At 41.3% G+C, this 17,171-nt stretch overlaps 1 protein-coding gene across 2 annotated transcripts in view; it reads right to left on the reverse strand.

Annotated features, from left to right (window-relative positions):
• Positions 1 to 17,171, reverse strand: part of CTNND2 (catenin delta 2) — a 1,077,052-nt gene that overhangs the window by 50,576 nt on the left and 1,009,305 nt on the right. For both annotated transcript variants that reach the window (XM_065905365.1, XM_065905368.1), the window contains one exon: positions 583 to 793. In XM_065905365.1, coding sequence (XP_065761437.1) covers positions 583 to 793 — 211 coding nt within the window. The remainder of the gene's footprint in view (positions 1 to 582; positions 794 to 17,171) is intronic.

A 17,171-nucleotide genomic window follows, 5' to 3' on the forward strand; every position in this document is an offset into this window, starting at 1 on the left:
CCCAGGAATCGAACTGGGGTCTCCTGCACTGCAGGCAGATTCTTCACCAACTGAGCTATGAAGGAAGCCCATATGCAGGTCACTAGACTGGATGCTGGATTGTCAAGCCTACCTTATCAACACCCCAGGAGTCACCAAGTCATGAGTTATTTGTCAAATCAAAATTACTAGTAAGACCAGCTTTCCTTGTGGGGTGGGAAGACTGGAAACCATCTGTTGTCTTCCATCTCTTGATGATCAGAGACCAATGTTTCCCAGGGACATTCAGTAGTGTTACCCAAAACCAAGGGTCGTCGGGCACACTTAGAACTGTGTCTGTGCATGTGTGCGTGCATGCTCAGTCATGTCCAGCTCTTTGTGACCCCATGGGCTGTAGCCCGCCAGGCTCCTCTGTCCCTGGGATATCCCAGGCAACAAGGCTGGAAGGGGTTGTCTTTTCCTTCTCCAGGGGATCTTCCTGACCTAGGGATCAAACCCCCGTCTCTTGTGTCTCCTGCACTGGCCACGATGCCACCTGGGAAACCCTAGATCTGTATCTACCAACACCAGTTCTGTGCATGAGGAAGTCACTGCCTGACTTACTTGTCTCCTTTGCTTTTGGAGATGCCGACCAGCTTCTCGATGCCCCCGGCGTCCCGTAAGGCCTTGGCGTTCTCCATGTTCTTGGTGATGACTTCGTGGAGGGTGCAGCACACGGCCGTCACCGTGTCGTCCGACATGGCCTTGCTCGCCGCGCTGTTGCTGTTGTTCCCGCCGGGAAGCCGGTGGACCAGGTCCCGCATGGCGTATTTGCCTTTGGGAAAGAAGACGAGGGGAAGAGTTGAAATGGGGTCAGAACAGAGGAGGTGGGGACTAGGGTGAAAAAGAGAAGACAAGAGGCCAGGTTAACACAACGTTGTCTGTTCTTGTCACTGATGATTCTCTACAAAGGTACCGCGGGCACATAGACAGACCAAACATGGTGAATGCGTGGCTTGTGGTACTGGATAGTGTGGGACTGACTCTCTGGACAGGTTATTTCAGGCCTCTGAGCCTCAGCTTTTCAAATCATGAAGCAAGAATGACAGTATAACCTACCCTTACTAGGTTGTTGCAAAGATTTAATGAGTAAACATGTGGGAAGCATTGAACAGACGGCGATGACCCTGGACTCAGGACTCAGTAGAGATTAGTTATCAGTGGGTCCCTGCTTGCTATTCAAAGAAGTCAGGAAAACATATGGTAACTCTAACACAACCTCAAAAATCCCGGTGGGAGCTATGTTGACAACTGTGTTATTTAACAAATAAGAGTCAAAGCACAAAAATGTATGTATATATGAAATCTGCATTCGGGTTCCTATAAAGAAAAGAGAAACATTCAAAGCAGGAGAAGGAAACTTTACAAATAATATATAAAATGAGGTTTCCTCTGAACTAGGGCAACTGGATGAACTGTTTGTCTCTCTGATGGGGTTTTATTGAATGGTTCTGCCATATAACATTTACTAATTTGACATGTTTTACTTCCTGTGGAAAAAATTAGATAACATACAACTTTGTTTCCTTAATTCACTTTATCATTCATTATCAATCATGCTCCTCCCAGGGACAGAGGTACTTATAATGACATCTTTATGGAGTACTTTTAGTTTTCAAAGCCATTTAGGTATTACCAAAAACCCTGCAAGACAATTAATTCATCCCACCTGCAGGTTCCAATTCTGTCTTTTTGATTTACTTCTGGAACTGAGTACAAGAGTGGCTGTAGCAAAGTTGGCACTTCTTAAATTTTCAAATTGGGTGGAATTGGCAAGTGTCCAAAGTTCAATTCCTGCCTTGTCTCCCGCCCCCTAATCAGACATATTTAGGTAGCTCCTAAAACCCATTTGGAATATTTTTCCTCCTTACAGGTCTCTAAAGGATGACTTCTGCTATTTAAGTCTCTGGCACATGGAGCTTGGGGGCAGGAAATGGAACCCCATGGGAGGAGGCAATGATATCTTAATTCCCAGCAGTAATAAATAAAACATAGGACTTCATAATTTTAGTATCAGCTCTTATCCTATGTTTAGGTGGCTTATTTTAGTGTGAACATAAAAAAAAAAATGCTGAAGTCTAAATTACTGAAATAGGAAAGTGTCTTCATTCAACTGATGACAGCTAAGACACGTCTGACAGGAACTCTTTGCCTGAAAACCCCCAAATGCAGCATATTTATTTTCCAATGACAGCACTTAAAACAGACTGGAGAAGATCCTTGGTACGAGACACTCCTCTGAGCCTCCCGCTTTATCTGTTTATCATTAAATTGTACTCATCTCTGGCTGCGAGTTTAATTCTATTGAGCTCAGCAGGCTGGTGACTTTATCATTAACCCCCACAATTCACTGTCAGACAAATGTGATTCACAAAAGTGTGAAGATGGGCAGGTTCTCTTCCTTTATCATGGAAGTGACAGACAGAGGAGACAACAAACTCAGTTCTTGTGCATACAGGGGCATACCCACTCTTGAATGAATATGGAAGACTGGTTTTGTGACCTTGGACATCGTCAAGGTTGGAAGCAAAACCAAGGAGAGGAAGAGGATTTGACTAGAGCATTTTTTTTTAAGTTTATATAGTGTGTATGCATGTTCAGTCCTGTCCGACTCTTTTTGACCCCATGGACCATAGCCCGCCAGATTCCTCTGTCCATGGAATTCTCCAGGCAAGAATACTGGAGTGGGTTGCCATTACCTCCTCCAGGGGATCTTCCCAACCCAGGGATCGAACCTGCATCTCCTGCATTGACAGGCAGATTCTTTACCACTGAGCCACCTGGGAATCCCTTAGTTTGTGTTATCATCATTTAAAAAATTACTTCAGGCAGAAAGTATGGTTTAATCTTATACAGTTTCCCAATCTGTGAGCTCTGAATGAGAAGCAAGGTCCCCATAATGTTCAAGTGGCAGAAACTGCTACTCTCCCCCACATAAAGGTCATTCTGTCTTGCTCAAATTCTCAACAGAAATGAATCCTTGGGTCAGTTCTTCGAAGTTAGCCTCTCATGAAAATAACATTATCTCTGACTTTTGCAATACTGATATGAGATTACTGTTGGACATATTGCAATTATGTAAAAAACACACACAAGCTACTGTTTCTATTAGTGAGATACTAAACTGCAACCTTATAACTTTGCTTCCCTTCCTCCCCACACAGGTGTGTGTGGGCACCTGTGCTTGTAAATTATGACTAAAAACTAGTTTCTCTTTCTGTTTCTTTTTGGGGGCTTCTGTTTAGAGTTGTTGGGTACATTGAGGTGTGTGGATGGATCAGGAGAGCTGACAAAGTGTGCTGCCCCAGAAGGGCGCTCCTTGAGAACTTCACGATGGGCTAACAGAGCTTTGTTCTCACCGACTGTGCCTATTTCTTGATTACTCATTTTTAACTGTCTGTATTTCAGAAGTAAGTCTATATCTGGTATTGATTTGTGCACTACCCCATTGGTCTCCCCATGGGTGGTGGCGATGTTGCAATGTTGAGTACTGAGTGGCTTTATGGTCTAACCACCTGTGCTCCTCTGTATCTCCCTAAGTGGTCCATCACTCTGGCTCACTGATAGAGTCCTCTGTTACAGCTGATCTTTGTGACCATGGTAACTCAACTCTCTCATACCAGCATTAGAGGTGTGCTTGTGCTAAGCTGCTTCAGTCGTGTCCAACTCTGTGCAACCCCATGGACTGCAGCCCACCAGGCTCCTCTGTCGGTGGGATTCTCCAGGCAAGAATATTGGAGTGGGTGGCCTTGCCCTCCTCCAAGGGATCTTCCCAACCCAGGGATCAAACCTGTGTCTCTTACATCTACCTGTATCGGCAGGCGGCTTCTTTACCACTAGCGCCACCTCGGAAGCCCAACATTAGAGGAAAGATGTTTTAAGATGAAGGTCAGCTGGGAACAGCCCTAGCTCAGGAACATGACGACTCTTTTGTCTATGAGGTTTTAGTATCTCTTTGACCTCCCTCTTTCTAGCACCACTAAAACTGTGAGTTTTTGCTGAGTTGTTCTAAATTAGTATTTATCTTCCATTTTTTATGGTGGTAAAATACACATGATAAAATTTACAATCTTTTCCATTTTTACATGTACAGTTCAATGATTCTGAGTAAATTCACACTGTTTTGCAAACATCACCACCGTATATCTCCAGAGCTCTTCATCTTGTAAAACTAAAATTCTATTAAACTCCATTTAACCTTTAAACAATAACTCTCCATCCCTCCATCCACTAACAACCAACATTCTACTTTCTATCTCTATGATTCTGACAACTCTTTTTGCTGTTGTTGAGTTGCTAAGTCATGTCCTTGTGACCCCGTGGACTGCTCGGCGCCAGGCTACCCTTCCTTCACTGTCTCCTGGAATTTGTTCAAACTTGTGTCCGTTGAGTTGACAACTCTTTAAGTATCTTATATAAGTGGAATTGTACCGTGTGTCTTTATTTTGCTCAGCATAATGTTTTCCAGTGTCATTCGTATAGTAGAATATATCAGAATTTCCTTTTCAAAAAGTCTGGATGTTTTTCCATTGTAAGCATATACCATGTTCTGTTTATCCATTCATCTACTCATGGACACTTGGCTTGCTTCTTTTTTTCTGTTATTGTGAATGATGCTACTATGAGCAGAGGTGTAAAAATATCCTTTCTCTTTCAGTCTACGTGTCTTTGGATCTAAAGTGAGTCTCTTGCACATAGTTGGACCATAGCTTTTTTTTTGCTTTCCATTCTGCCAATCTCTGTCTTTGAACTGGAGAGTTTAACCCTTTTGTATTTAAAATTATTATTGTAAGAAGGCGGGGACTTAACGTGTATTGTTTTTCTATTTTCTTCCTACATGCTTTCTAGGTTTTCTGGTCCCTCATTTCCCAAATTATGCTCTTCAGTCTGATTTTTTTTTTTTTTTTTGGCAGTGAAATGCTTTAAGTCCTTTCTCATTTCCTTTGGTGTGTATTTTGTAACTATTTTCTTTGTGGTTACCATGTGGACTACATTTAATATCCTAAAATTTTAACAGTCTAACTTAAATTTACACCAATTTAACTTCAATAATGTACAAAAACTCTGCTTGTTTATAGCTCCACCCGAACCCTTTCAGTTATGGATGTCACAAAACTATATCTTTACATGTGTCCAAAAATATAAAACGATGGTTGTTTTCTCAATGCATCACTTTCATGAAGTATAGAGAAAAGAAAACATGGAGATTTAAGCCAAAGGTACAAGAATACTAGCTTTTAGACTAATAGTTTTTAAAAACGCATTATTCTCTTGAATCATGTAAAAAACAGAAAGTGAAGTTACAAACTGGTTTTACAATAATACTAAGCTGCTATAATTGTGCAATATTTTAAAGCCTTTGTCTAGCAATTCTGCCATTTGGTCTTTCTCAGGGAAGTATCTGTTGGTTCATTTTTTTTTTTTCCCCCTTGAAATGGGCTTTACTTCTGGACTTTTTTTGTATCCACTGTGCTTTGTTGTTGTTCAAAACTGGACATTGCAATTGAACAATGTAGCAACCCTGGAAATCAGATTCTTCCCCTTCCTGAGGTTTGTGGGCTTTCGTTTTTGTAATTTTAGGATGTCTGAGTGCTGAGGTGTCAACTTCAGGTCTCAGGTCTTTTCTGAACCTGTGCCTTTCTCTGGCCATGCCTGGTGACTTTCTCATTTCCTCCACAGGAGCATTTGCTTTGGAATGTCTTAGTACCTGACTCCCAAAGGGGAAAAAGACAGCAAGAAGAGGGAGGGAAGGGCTCCAACTCTTCGAGTCCCTGGAAGTCACTTCACCTGGAGGGTGAGGGACTGTCAACAGTTAGGGGTTGCACAACAGCTGCCTGTGTCTGCGACTCCATGAGCAGTAACAGCAATCTGAACACAGATTCCCCAGTATCTGGGGGACAGAGTCTTTGCTGCCCACCCTACTTCCCACCAGCCGCACACAAGCTGCTCCGTGAGCACATGTACAGCTTCCTGCCGAGGGCTGGAGATAAGAAAAGGCGTAGCTGCTACTCTGCCAAGAGCTGACAATGACCAACATTAACCATCATCTACCATCCAAGCCTTCCTCTGACAGTTGCAAGCCTTCCTCAGACTCCAGAGCTCCAAAATAGTTACACTGGACAGATGCCGCCGGTGAGACTGCTGTCTGTGTGGGGGCACAGAATCCTGGGTGTTCCTACCCCCCATCTCCCAGAATCTCCTCTCTGCTCGGAATAACATTGCTCAGGGTGGAAGATGTGAATGAACCCAAGTCACGGATTTCCCTGTGACTGTGCGTCGTCAACAGGTGACTGTGAAAAGAACCTTTCTCTCCTTCACCAAAGGAAAGTTGTGAGTCATGACTGAGGATCAGAGGACAATACTCTGCGGGTGGTCACAGCTCTGTCTGAAATGCACACAGCTAGCTCCTTTTTCTCCTTCCTTTCTTGGAAAGGAGTTTTTCTTCTTTGGAGCTTAATGTTTCCTAAAACTCTGCCACTTTAAAGACATCTAATATAAACAGTTTATTATGAAAAGGGAGAAAGCACATGTAAAACATCCATATCTTAAATCTGGCTTATATGGTTTTTCAGACCAAAGAGGTGAGGCATTTAAGATGGCATAGTTGGGTTATTGAAAAAGTCTGCCTACTTGTTTACACAGGAAAAGTTCTGAACCAAGCTGTAGTTATTTTCTGTCTTTAGGCACTAAGAACTTATATCTTGGGTCTCTTTGAAATTGCCTTCCCCAAATCTGCACCCCATAGTCAAACTAATAAAACTTTAAAAAAAAAGTCTTTTATATCTAAACCATCTCTGGCATTTCCCAGAGTGCCGCTGGGTAACATCAAAGAGCTTTCTTCATCATCTTATGAGATAGGGGATGCTAGAAATAATTAGGTACGCTTGGCATTCTGTAAGTTTTTATTTGGTTTATTACTATTGTAAGAGCTGTCCTATTTATCAAGCCTTCGGTTAAAAGAAGAAAAAGACCTGGCAAATGAGAAAAAGAGAAACTCAACCTCCTCAAAGATGACATGTCTTATAAAGATGTTTCAGCAGTTATGACCCTTTCAGTTTGGTTAGAGGCATACTCCTTTTAGTGTTAAAGAATGGCATGATCATGGTCAATGAGGTTTTAAAAGTAATATTCTGTTTTTCTAGGTTTAAAAGAGCCTTTTCAGTTGGTGGAAATCCTAACACTTTTCATGGGATAAATTAAAAGATCTTGGATAATTTTCAATACTCTCACTGTCTGTAATATATACTTGCTCTAAAGCAAATCACTGACTAGCTTCTTCATTTCTTTTTTGTAATGGATACAGAAAATTATTATTATCCTTTCATGTGTTACAAATCAACATCAAAAGATGACTCTCCAAATAAACATAGTTGAAAGTCATGAAGAAGAAATTCACAGAAGAATAAAAAGCTCAGTCTTCTAATAACCAAAGAAATGGATTAAAATGATTCTCTTTCCTAAAAGTTCTCATCACAAGGAAAAAACATATATTTAGCTGAAACTCCAATACTTTGGCCACCTGATATGAAAAACTGACTCATTGGAAAGGACCCTGATGCTGGGAAAGACTGAAGGCATAAGGAGAAGGGGATGACAGAGGATGAGATGGTTGGATGGCATCACCAACTTGATGCACATGAGTTTGAGCAAGCTCTGGGAGTTGGTGATGGACAGGGAGGCCTGGTGTGCTGCAGTCCATGGGGTTGCAAACAGTTGGATACGACTGAGCAATTGAACTGAACTGATATAATATTTCTATTTCATTAATGTTGCATCTGACCCTGATGCTGGGAAAGATGGAAGGCAAAACCAGAAGGGGGTGGCAGAGAATGAGATGGTTAGATAGCGTCACCAACTCAATAGATGGGAATCTGAGCAAACTTTGGGAGACAGTGAAGGACAGAGGAGCCTGGTGTGCTGCAGTCCAGGGAGCTGCAAAGAGTTGGACATGACTTAGCAACTGAGCAACAGCAATGCTGTATCTACATGAGATGATGGAGACTCACCAAGCCCAGGGACTGACCAACTTCTTATGACACTAACCTTGTCTCGAGATTGATGTTGTTGGTTGTGATGAGAAAATAATCAGGGCAACTCGACCTTATCATCAGCAAGTGGTTTCTGATTTTCTCTCACGCTCTCCTAAAGACCCTGCCAGAGTCACAGATCAGTAACTGGGTCTCTCAGAAGGAACATCAAAGGAGCCTGATCAAAGAACTCTAACGGGTACCATTAACACTTGATACAATGGAAAACAGGCTCGTGGTTACACACACTCCCATAAAGCTGATAGACTCACAACAAATGAACATCTTTCAGACTACCAAGGGATAGAATCAGGGTTCCAGAACTCATTCACTTTGAGAATTTGGACATCAAACTAACTCAGGATCAAGAAAACAAGGACTAATTACCCAGGCTAAATGAAACAAATTTAATTGTGGTTAATGTCCCATTTTGAACTAGGATCTTTATAAAATTCTTCTTCTTTCTGGCTCCTCGGTCTTTTCTGCTTGATTTAACAGGTTAGGCTTATAAAAAACTAGGTGAAATTCTCTTTTAATGGACTCTCATTCTAATTAATTCTTCAAAATTCAGGAAAAAAATTTCTCAAAAATTTTAATATACAATAAGCTATCAGGAAAAGGTAATAATAATAATCCTTTTAGTATGACAATATATGTTGAGTGATCCTGTCTGTACCACTGAAAATAATAGTTAAATAGTATAAAAAATGCCCCATGTCTAATCTGTTTACCTTCTCTGACCACAAGTTTTTATAGACTGAACTAGAATCTGTCCTCCTTTCTACTAGAACATAACTGAAAAAAATCAAATCTGTATCCATGACCATACCATAGGTATCATGTATAAAGGCAAATACAACTTAATTAGGCATGACAAGTCCTTAAAAACAAGCAGATTTAATGTATGGGACTGTTGTCCACAGTACCCTCCTGGGATGCTGGCTTTGTTTGTGTCGCATGGCTTAAGGTATCCTAGCCCTACAGTCAACGCAGCTAGGAGCACTGGACACTTGGAGCTCGCGGAGATGGACTAATCCCTGAGTTACAGGTGATGGAGGGGAGACTGGTGAAGTGCCTTAGCCAGTCCTGGGTCACAGACCCCAGTAGACGAGGAGAAAGGAAAGAAAAGATGTCTGATACATAAAGGAAACAAGATTACAGACCTCAAGATCGACAAACAAAAGTTAGCTTAAGATTTATCATCACATAGGTCATGAGACGGTTGGATGGCATCACCAACTCAATGGACATGAGTCTGAGTAAACTCCGGGAGTTGGTGATGGACAGGGAGGCCTGGCGTGCTGCGGTCCATGGGGCTGCAAAGAGTCAGACATGACTGAGTGAACTGAACTGAACTGAGGTCTAATTCTGATAATCATGAACAGAGGTCTTTGTGAATGAATCCACATTACTTGATACACCTATGTCTGTACAACTGGTCAACCATCAAATTAATGGTCACAACTGAGGAAACTGCTCAACCACAAACATCGCTGGTTAAATCTGTGTCTTAGGGGCAGAACTTCAACAGCACGAAGGACTGAGAAGGAAAACTGGCGCCTTGTTCTGACTCCATCATGAATGTCTACATCACGTGCTCATCAAAATTCAGAGCAGGGAAACAGCACAAGAAGACCCCAGTGCAGGGAAACAAATTCAAAAACGAAAAAGGAAAAGAAACAGGCTCATCCTTCTAGTCCCAATTAATTAATCTTTAATAATTTTCTGGAATCAACTTCATCTCTGATGCTTGCAACATTGGTATGTGACACAGGGTCTGATTATCTTGTGAAAAAACTGCTGTCTATCCACCATGAAAGGATTAAATGTGACCTTACAAACCATGGTAAATTTGTGCTTTTTAATTTTAAACATGGAAGGCTGGTGTTTCTTAAGCCTGGATCCCCTGCAACCGTTTGTTATTAACAGTAAACATCCCTTTCTCTTGATGCTTTCGTCTGCGTACTTTCCTTTCTCAGACTGGAAAGTCGTCGTGGCAATACTAACCCTCAGTTTAATCACACCAGTCCCCCTTTTTCCAGAATGGGATCTGTTCATCTCTACATCTGCCCTTTTGTTCCATTAAATAGAAAAAAACATTTAAAGAAATGTACTGATTTTTAAAAAACAAACCTTCTTTTATGTATCTGCTAACTGCTTCAGTTGATTAACAATCTATCCAAATAGAGAGAGAGGGAGAGAGAGAGAGGAAAAGTCACAGTAAGACGAGATTAGCTGGAAATGAGGAACCAGTGGTTGCTGTGGGTAGAGGCTGAGACAAATTCCAGAGGAAACACTAAAGGTCCTTAAGCTTTTTTCCTAATAAGTATGATTTGGAAACAAAACAAAACAAAACAAGCACAGCCTTATAAGACATATCAGACTCTATTTCACATGCCCGAATTGGTAAGCAGTTAGTTTGAGAAAATGATTCAGGCAGTTACTCAACCCTCTAAACAGAAATAATGTTGAGTAAAGCAAATCTTAGAGGCTTGCAGTATATAGTGTGCAGTTCTTTTCAGAGTTATCACCTTCAAATGAATAACCAATTCCCTCTGCCTTGGAAGACAAAAGGAATTGTATTTTTCAGCACCCTAAGATCTTATGCAAAGGATTTTGGTGGATCAGGCTCTGAGAAATTCTCACATTGCTGAAATGTCAAGAAGTAAGATAATGAGCAGAAATATGGACAAGAAGGTGGTGAAGATATGCCTATTTAATTTGTATAAGAATCATTCTAAAAATAAAAATTGCAGTTAATTAACAGGGGGGTTTCTGAAACACCTTTTTGAACAAGAAATAAAGTAACTGTTGAGAAATACTGAAAATGAGGCAAGTAGCTGGTATAATATGTTTTAATAGGAAGTGAATCATTTGATGAAATATTGAGCTTGACAGCGAAAAGTTATTATCTCAGTTCGTTGCCCCGTTTTGAAAGCAGAAAGGAAGTAAAGGTGCAAATCTAAACACTGACGATTCTAGCTTCAGGGGAGGAACCTAGGCAAGTTTTTTATTTTTAGGTCAAGATTGCTATCTAACACAGACCCAGTAATTCTCCCAGGATGAAAATTTCAGAGAGTAGTGTGTCTGAGACAAGATGAGGTCGGTATTTCTGTCAGAAAAGCTCGTTTTCAGGAAAAGGAATCTGGTCTGACTGTGATTTGGATAACAGTAATGCATTGATTCACACAAGGAGCCTAGTGAAGAGTTACAGCATTGCATTCCCATGTTCTTGCTTTCTCAAACTGATCTACCCCGCTGCCAAAATAAAAGTTAGTGCCCATAAAGGGTACAAAGGGTCACAGCTCACAGATTACATCATACAGTTGGTTTAATGGTGTCGGGAAAAGTCACATCTATTTCAGTTTCTACTTTCCATCTCCCTAGGGCTATAGAAGTGACTTCCCAAGTGGCACTAGTCATAAAGAATCCGCCTGCCAATGCAGGAGATGCAAGAGATGAGGGTTCTATCCCTGGGTCGGGAAGATTCCCTGGAGGAGGAAATGGCAACCCACTCCAATATTTTTACTGAGAAATCCCAAGAACAGAGGAGCCTGTCGGGCCACAGTCTATGGGTCCACAAAGAGTCAGACACCACCGAGCGACTGAGCACCAGGGCTGTAGAAAGCGCAGGTACAATTTCCCATCTGCATAGGAGACAACTACAGGCCAAAGAGATTAAAGGATATGAGTACCGCTGCAGCGCTGTCTCCTGGCGTTGGCATCTTTCCATTCGTCTCCTGGCCAGAAAACCCTCTCTCCAATCAGCCCTCCTCACTCCCTCCTCTGAGTTCCTCACACAAGTAAAATCGGTTCCACCTGTATGACACCTACCCTGTAACCTATAATATTTATTCAGCTGTTCTACAGACATTCACAGAAGCTTCCTCTAGTTAGCTTATATATACAATAGATCTTTTCAACAATAATATAAACCAAGGACAGTCTACATGACATCCTAGGTCCACCTACAACTCGACAAGTGACCCAGTTTGGTTCATTTTCTGACTGAGTAAAATTCCGTTGTATATATGTACCCCATCTTCTTTATCCATTCCTCTGTTGATGGATATTTAAGGTGCTTCCACATCCTGGCTATTGTAAATAGTGCTGCAATGAACACTGGGTGCAAGTGCCTTGTTGAATTATTGGCTTTCTCTGGGTAGATGCCTAAGAGTGGGATCACATGGATGGATCTGAGAGTCTGTCATATAGAATGAAGTAAGTCAAAGAGAAAAATGGATATCCCATATTAACACATATATGTGGAATTTAGAAAAATGGTATAGATGACCTTATTTGCAAAGCAAAAATAGAGGCACAGACATAGAGAACCCGTATATGGAAACCAAGCTGGAAAGGAAAATGGGGGGTGGGTTGGGGTGGGGGTGGGTAGATGGGGGGATTTAGGAGACTGGGATTGACATATACATGACTGATGCTATGTATAAAATAGACAATGATGGGAATATAATGTATAGCACAGAGAACTCTACTTAAAGCACTGTGGTGTCCCCAATAAGAGGGAAATCCGAAAGGGAGGGTATAAACGTGTATGTGCAGCTGATTCATCTTGCTGTGCAGTAGAAGCTAACACAACATCATGAAACAACTCTCTGTTGTTGTCCAGTCACTGCGTCATGTCTGATTGTGACCCCACGGTCTGCAGCACATCAGGCTCCTCTGTCTTCCACTGTCTCCCAGAGTTTGCTCGAATTCAGAGAAGCAACTATATGCAATAAAAATTAATTAATTGGAAAACGACTCTTAGAACAATGGAAAAAACCAAGGACAGGATGACACCTAGTAACTTTTTGTTTACTGATAGATGAATAAACAACTCACATGAGCTCTTTGACTACACAATGTAAGAAGATGCAGTCACAGGACTTCAGTGGGGATCCATTCACATTTATTCTGCTGGTTTTGTTATTTTGTGACCGATCCCTGGAACACAAGTTCTACAGGACGCTGTATTCTAAAAAAGGTTTCACTGTAGCGCACACATGGGAAATGCTGCCTTTGATACTCAGCTCAAGATTTACAGTCTGTGTTAGCAAAGGGCACCTCTTCAGTCCTGCTGCTGCTGCTGCTAAGTCGCTTCAGTCGTGTCCGACTCTGTGCGACCCCATAGACGGCAGCCCACCAGGCTCCCCCGTCCCTGGGATTCTCCAGGCAAGAACACTGGAGTGGGTTGCCTTCTCCAGTGGGGTTAGACAAAATGAAACCACTTGGATTTAGTTAGCTTAGAGAAATCTCTTGGTGCATAACATTCATTCCCTTCCCAGAGAGAGGGCTGGGGTGCTGGGGGTGGGGGACTCACGTGGGGGGATCCTGCTGGAACATTTCTGTTCTTGTTACTATGCTTACGTGTCACTGAATACCCACAGATCTGTACCAACAAAGACATCCTCATATCACAGCAACTTGATTTGGTATCGATAAAAATCAGACATAAAAGAGCTGCTCTGACCATGCAGAAGGATGGGAGCAGAGAACACATGGGCGCACTGACTGACTCACTCTAAACACGCGCATGCACGCTTATTCGCTCAGTTGTGGCTGACTCTTCTCTGTGACCAGGCTCTTCTGTGCATGGGGTTTTCCTGGCAAGAATACTGGAAGAGATTGCCATTTCCTTCTCCAGGGGATCTTCCTGATCTGGGGATGGAACCTGTGTCTCCTGCATCTCCTGCGCTGGCAGGCAGATTCTTCACCACTGAGCCCCCAGAAATCCCACTCTAAATATCCCTCATTCCTAAGTTGCACCTGTCTTGTGACCTCATACATACCCCACCTACCCCCATGCTTTGTTCACAGAGGACTTCACAAACCAGAGAGATAATGTCACAGAAGAAGGATTTATAGCTATCTGCCTACAGTTCCATCTTCTTCGTTAACCAATGAGCTGCTTATGGAAGAATTCCCAGTGCAGGTTCTCAAATAGAGGAAACTCGTAGACTGAAATTCACTTCACGTGTTCCAAGTTGATTTTCTTCCTAGCATCTACCAGACCAGCCAAGCACTGGTTTCCACTGGACAATTCTAATTCTAATTTATATTAGCGATGTGAGCTTTGAATACCAGTGGCTCTTTTCTGACTTAGGTGACTGGTTCCCCAAGCTCTGATAAAACCTGGGCATGAAAGAGCCACCTTCACAGCTAAAATTAACCTCAGACCTTGGGTAACTTGAGGAAGCTTGGGGCTGTCTGGACCATCAGCCAACCTAACCTTCTAACACATATCATGGGACCCTAAATTATATGTCAGGGGCCTGAATTTGTTCCAGATCTTGTAAGACCCCAGCCTCCCTTATGTTTAGGAGATAATCTCTTTCCCTAGGTGTAAGACGAGTTATGGCAGTCCTTACTAACAACGGTAAAGATAAATTTCATTGAAATGTAATCATTTCTTCATTCGTCCTCAGTTTTTAGATTGATTTTTAATAGTATTTATTTACACAACACAATACCTAGGTCACAGTTTATTTTTTTTAAGTTTCTGCCCTTATGTCTAGATATTTTTTCATAATAAAGAAATATATTTTATATTTTTATTTTTGGCCACACCATGCAGCATGTGAGATCTTAGTTTCCTGACTGGGGATCAAACTTGTGCCTCTCCCAGTGGAACTGCACAGTCCTAACCACTGGACCACCCAGGAAGTCTCAAATTTTTATAGTTGACAGAATTCTAATTTTAATTTTGGCTTCATTATTGGAACCCAAAGATAATGATAAATTATTTTAACAAAAATTGATTGTATTTTAGGTATTTCTTCAAATTCCCTAGCTAGTGAAAACATTCCTCCTATGAACTGTAAAAATAGCTTGGGCTATATAATATTGCCTATTTCTTTATTAACTAACCACAGAGGACATTTCATATAAAATTGGTGGCATTATTCATGTATCCAGAATTCCAGTGTTTTATATTGTAGGCTAATGTTGTGTCTGTACAGCTAAAACATAAAGGATTTATACTTTGATAAATTTAAAACTTTGGCAAGTATGTTTGTGCTTCCAGAAAAGAATTAACAACTATTATAATTATATGGACCCTCCACAAGGTGATAGACAGAAAAACAGAAAAAATGTGAAGATAAAGATAAAATAAAGATATAAAGGCAGAAGCAAAATAAAAAGTGAGCCTAGAGGACCAAATACAGACCAGAGTCTATTTCCTGTAATCCCACTCAATGAAAATGACTAAATATTAGACTGGAGCTGATGACACATTTATTAGAAGCAACACTTAATGGTGCAAAATTCTAGGAAAAGAAAAAAAGCTAGATGGTTCTTTGGCCGTTTCTTTATTGTAATAGGATTTCACTTGTAGCAACGGAGGAAGATACGGCAAATGGAAGAGACTGCAGGGATGACTGAAAAAGGTAGGAACATATTAGACACAGACTTTCTGTAGATCAGTGGCCCTAAAGCCCAGCAAAGTGGCTGGCGTTTGGATTTTCTCATCTAAATAGTTGTAGTTTTTGAAAACTTGAAGTGTGCATTCAACTGCAGAAATCTGACTTTCCTGGCTGTCTGCTCTCGCTGCAGTGAAATTTGGTGACAGGACGGCTATTCCCTTAGTAAGGATGACTTCTTAACAGTGCCAGCTTCTAGAATGGACATTACAGGCTTTGCCCTAGCAAAGCTGATTCAGCATGATCCAAAAGGATCACTCAAGAGCCTACACTTTGGTCTACAAAGAGCTTAATTATAACAGTGCAATGACTGTGGTCAGCACCGTTGAAACAAACCAAAACCATCCATGAAAATCCAAGCCAAGCATCACTTCAAAACACTTAGAAGTTCCATCAAGAGGAACGGCTAAAGAAGATGTGAGATATATACGCAAGGATATACTACTCACCCATAAAAAGGAATGAAACTGGGTCATCTGTAGAGACATGGATGGACCTAGAGACTGTCATTCAGAGTGAAGTGAGTCAGAAAGAGAAAAACAATATCGTGTATTAATTCATATGTGTGGAATCTTGAAAAATGGTACAGATGATCTTATTTGCAAAACAGAAATAGAAACACAGATCTAGAGAACAAACATATGGAACCAGGAGGGGAAGGGGGTAGAATGAACTGGGAGATTGGGATTGACATATAAAATATTTTTTATAAAATGGATAACTAATGAGAAGCTATTTATAGTTCAGGGAACCCTGCTCAGTGCTCTGTGGTGGTCTAAATGGGAAGGAACCAGAGATCAAACTGCCAGCATCCGCTGGATCATCCAAAAAGCAAGAGAGTTCCAGAAAAACATCTATGTCTGCTTTATTGACCATGCCAAAGCCTTTGACTATGTGGATCACAATAAACGGTGGGAAATTCTGAAAGAGATGGGAATACCAGACCACCTCACCTGCCCCTGAGAAATCTGTATGCAGGTCAGGAAGCAACAGTTAGAAATGGACATAGAACAACAGTCTAGTTCCAAATAGGAAAAGTAGTATCAAGGCTGTATATTGTCACCCTGCTTATTTAACTTATATGCAGAGTACATCATGAGAAATGCTGGGCTGGATGAAGCACAAGCTGGAATCAAGATTGCTGGGAGAAATATCAAAAATCTCAGATATGCAGATGACACCACCCTTATGGCAGAAAGCAAAGAAGAACTAAAAAGCCTCTTGATGAAAGTGAAAGAGGAGAGTGAGAGTTGGCTTAAAGCTCAACATTCAGAAAACTAAGATCATGGCATCCGGTCCCATTACTTCATGGCAAATAGATAGGGAAACAGTGGCTGACTTTATTTTTCTGGGCTCAAAAATCACTGCAGATGGTGATTGCAGTCATGAAGTTAAAAGACACTTACTCCTTGGAAGGAAAGTTATGACCAACCTAGACAGCATATTAAAAAGAAGAGACATTATTTTGCCAGCAAGGGTCTATTTAGTCAAGGCTATGGTTCTTCCAGTAGTCATGTATGGATGTGAGTTGGACTATAAAGAAAGCTGAGTGCTGAAGAATTGATGCTTTTGAACTGTGGTGTTGGAGAAGACTCTTGGGAGTCCCTTGGGCAGCAAGGAGACCCAACCAGTCTATCCGAAAGGAAATCAATCCTGAATCTTCATTGGAAGGACTGATGTTGAAGTTGAAACTCCAATACTT

The sequence above is a fragment of the Muntiacus reevesi genome, chromosome 14 (assembly GCF_963930625.1).
Source record: "Muntiacus reevesi chromosome 14, mMunRee1.1, whole genome shotgun sequence".
In the NCBI taxonomy this organism is placed as follows: Eukaryota; Metazoa; Chordata; class Mammalia; order Artiodactyla; family Cervidae; genus Muntiacus; species Muntiacus reevesi.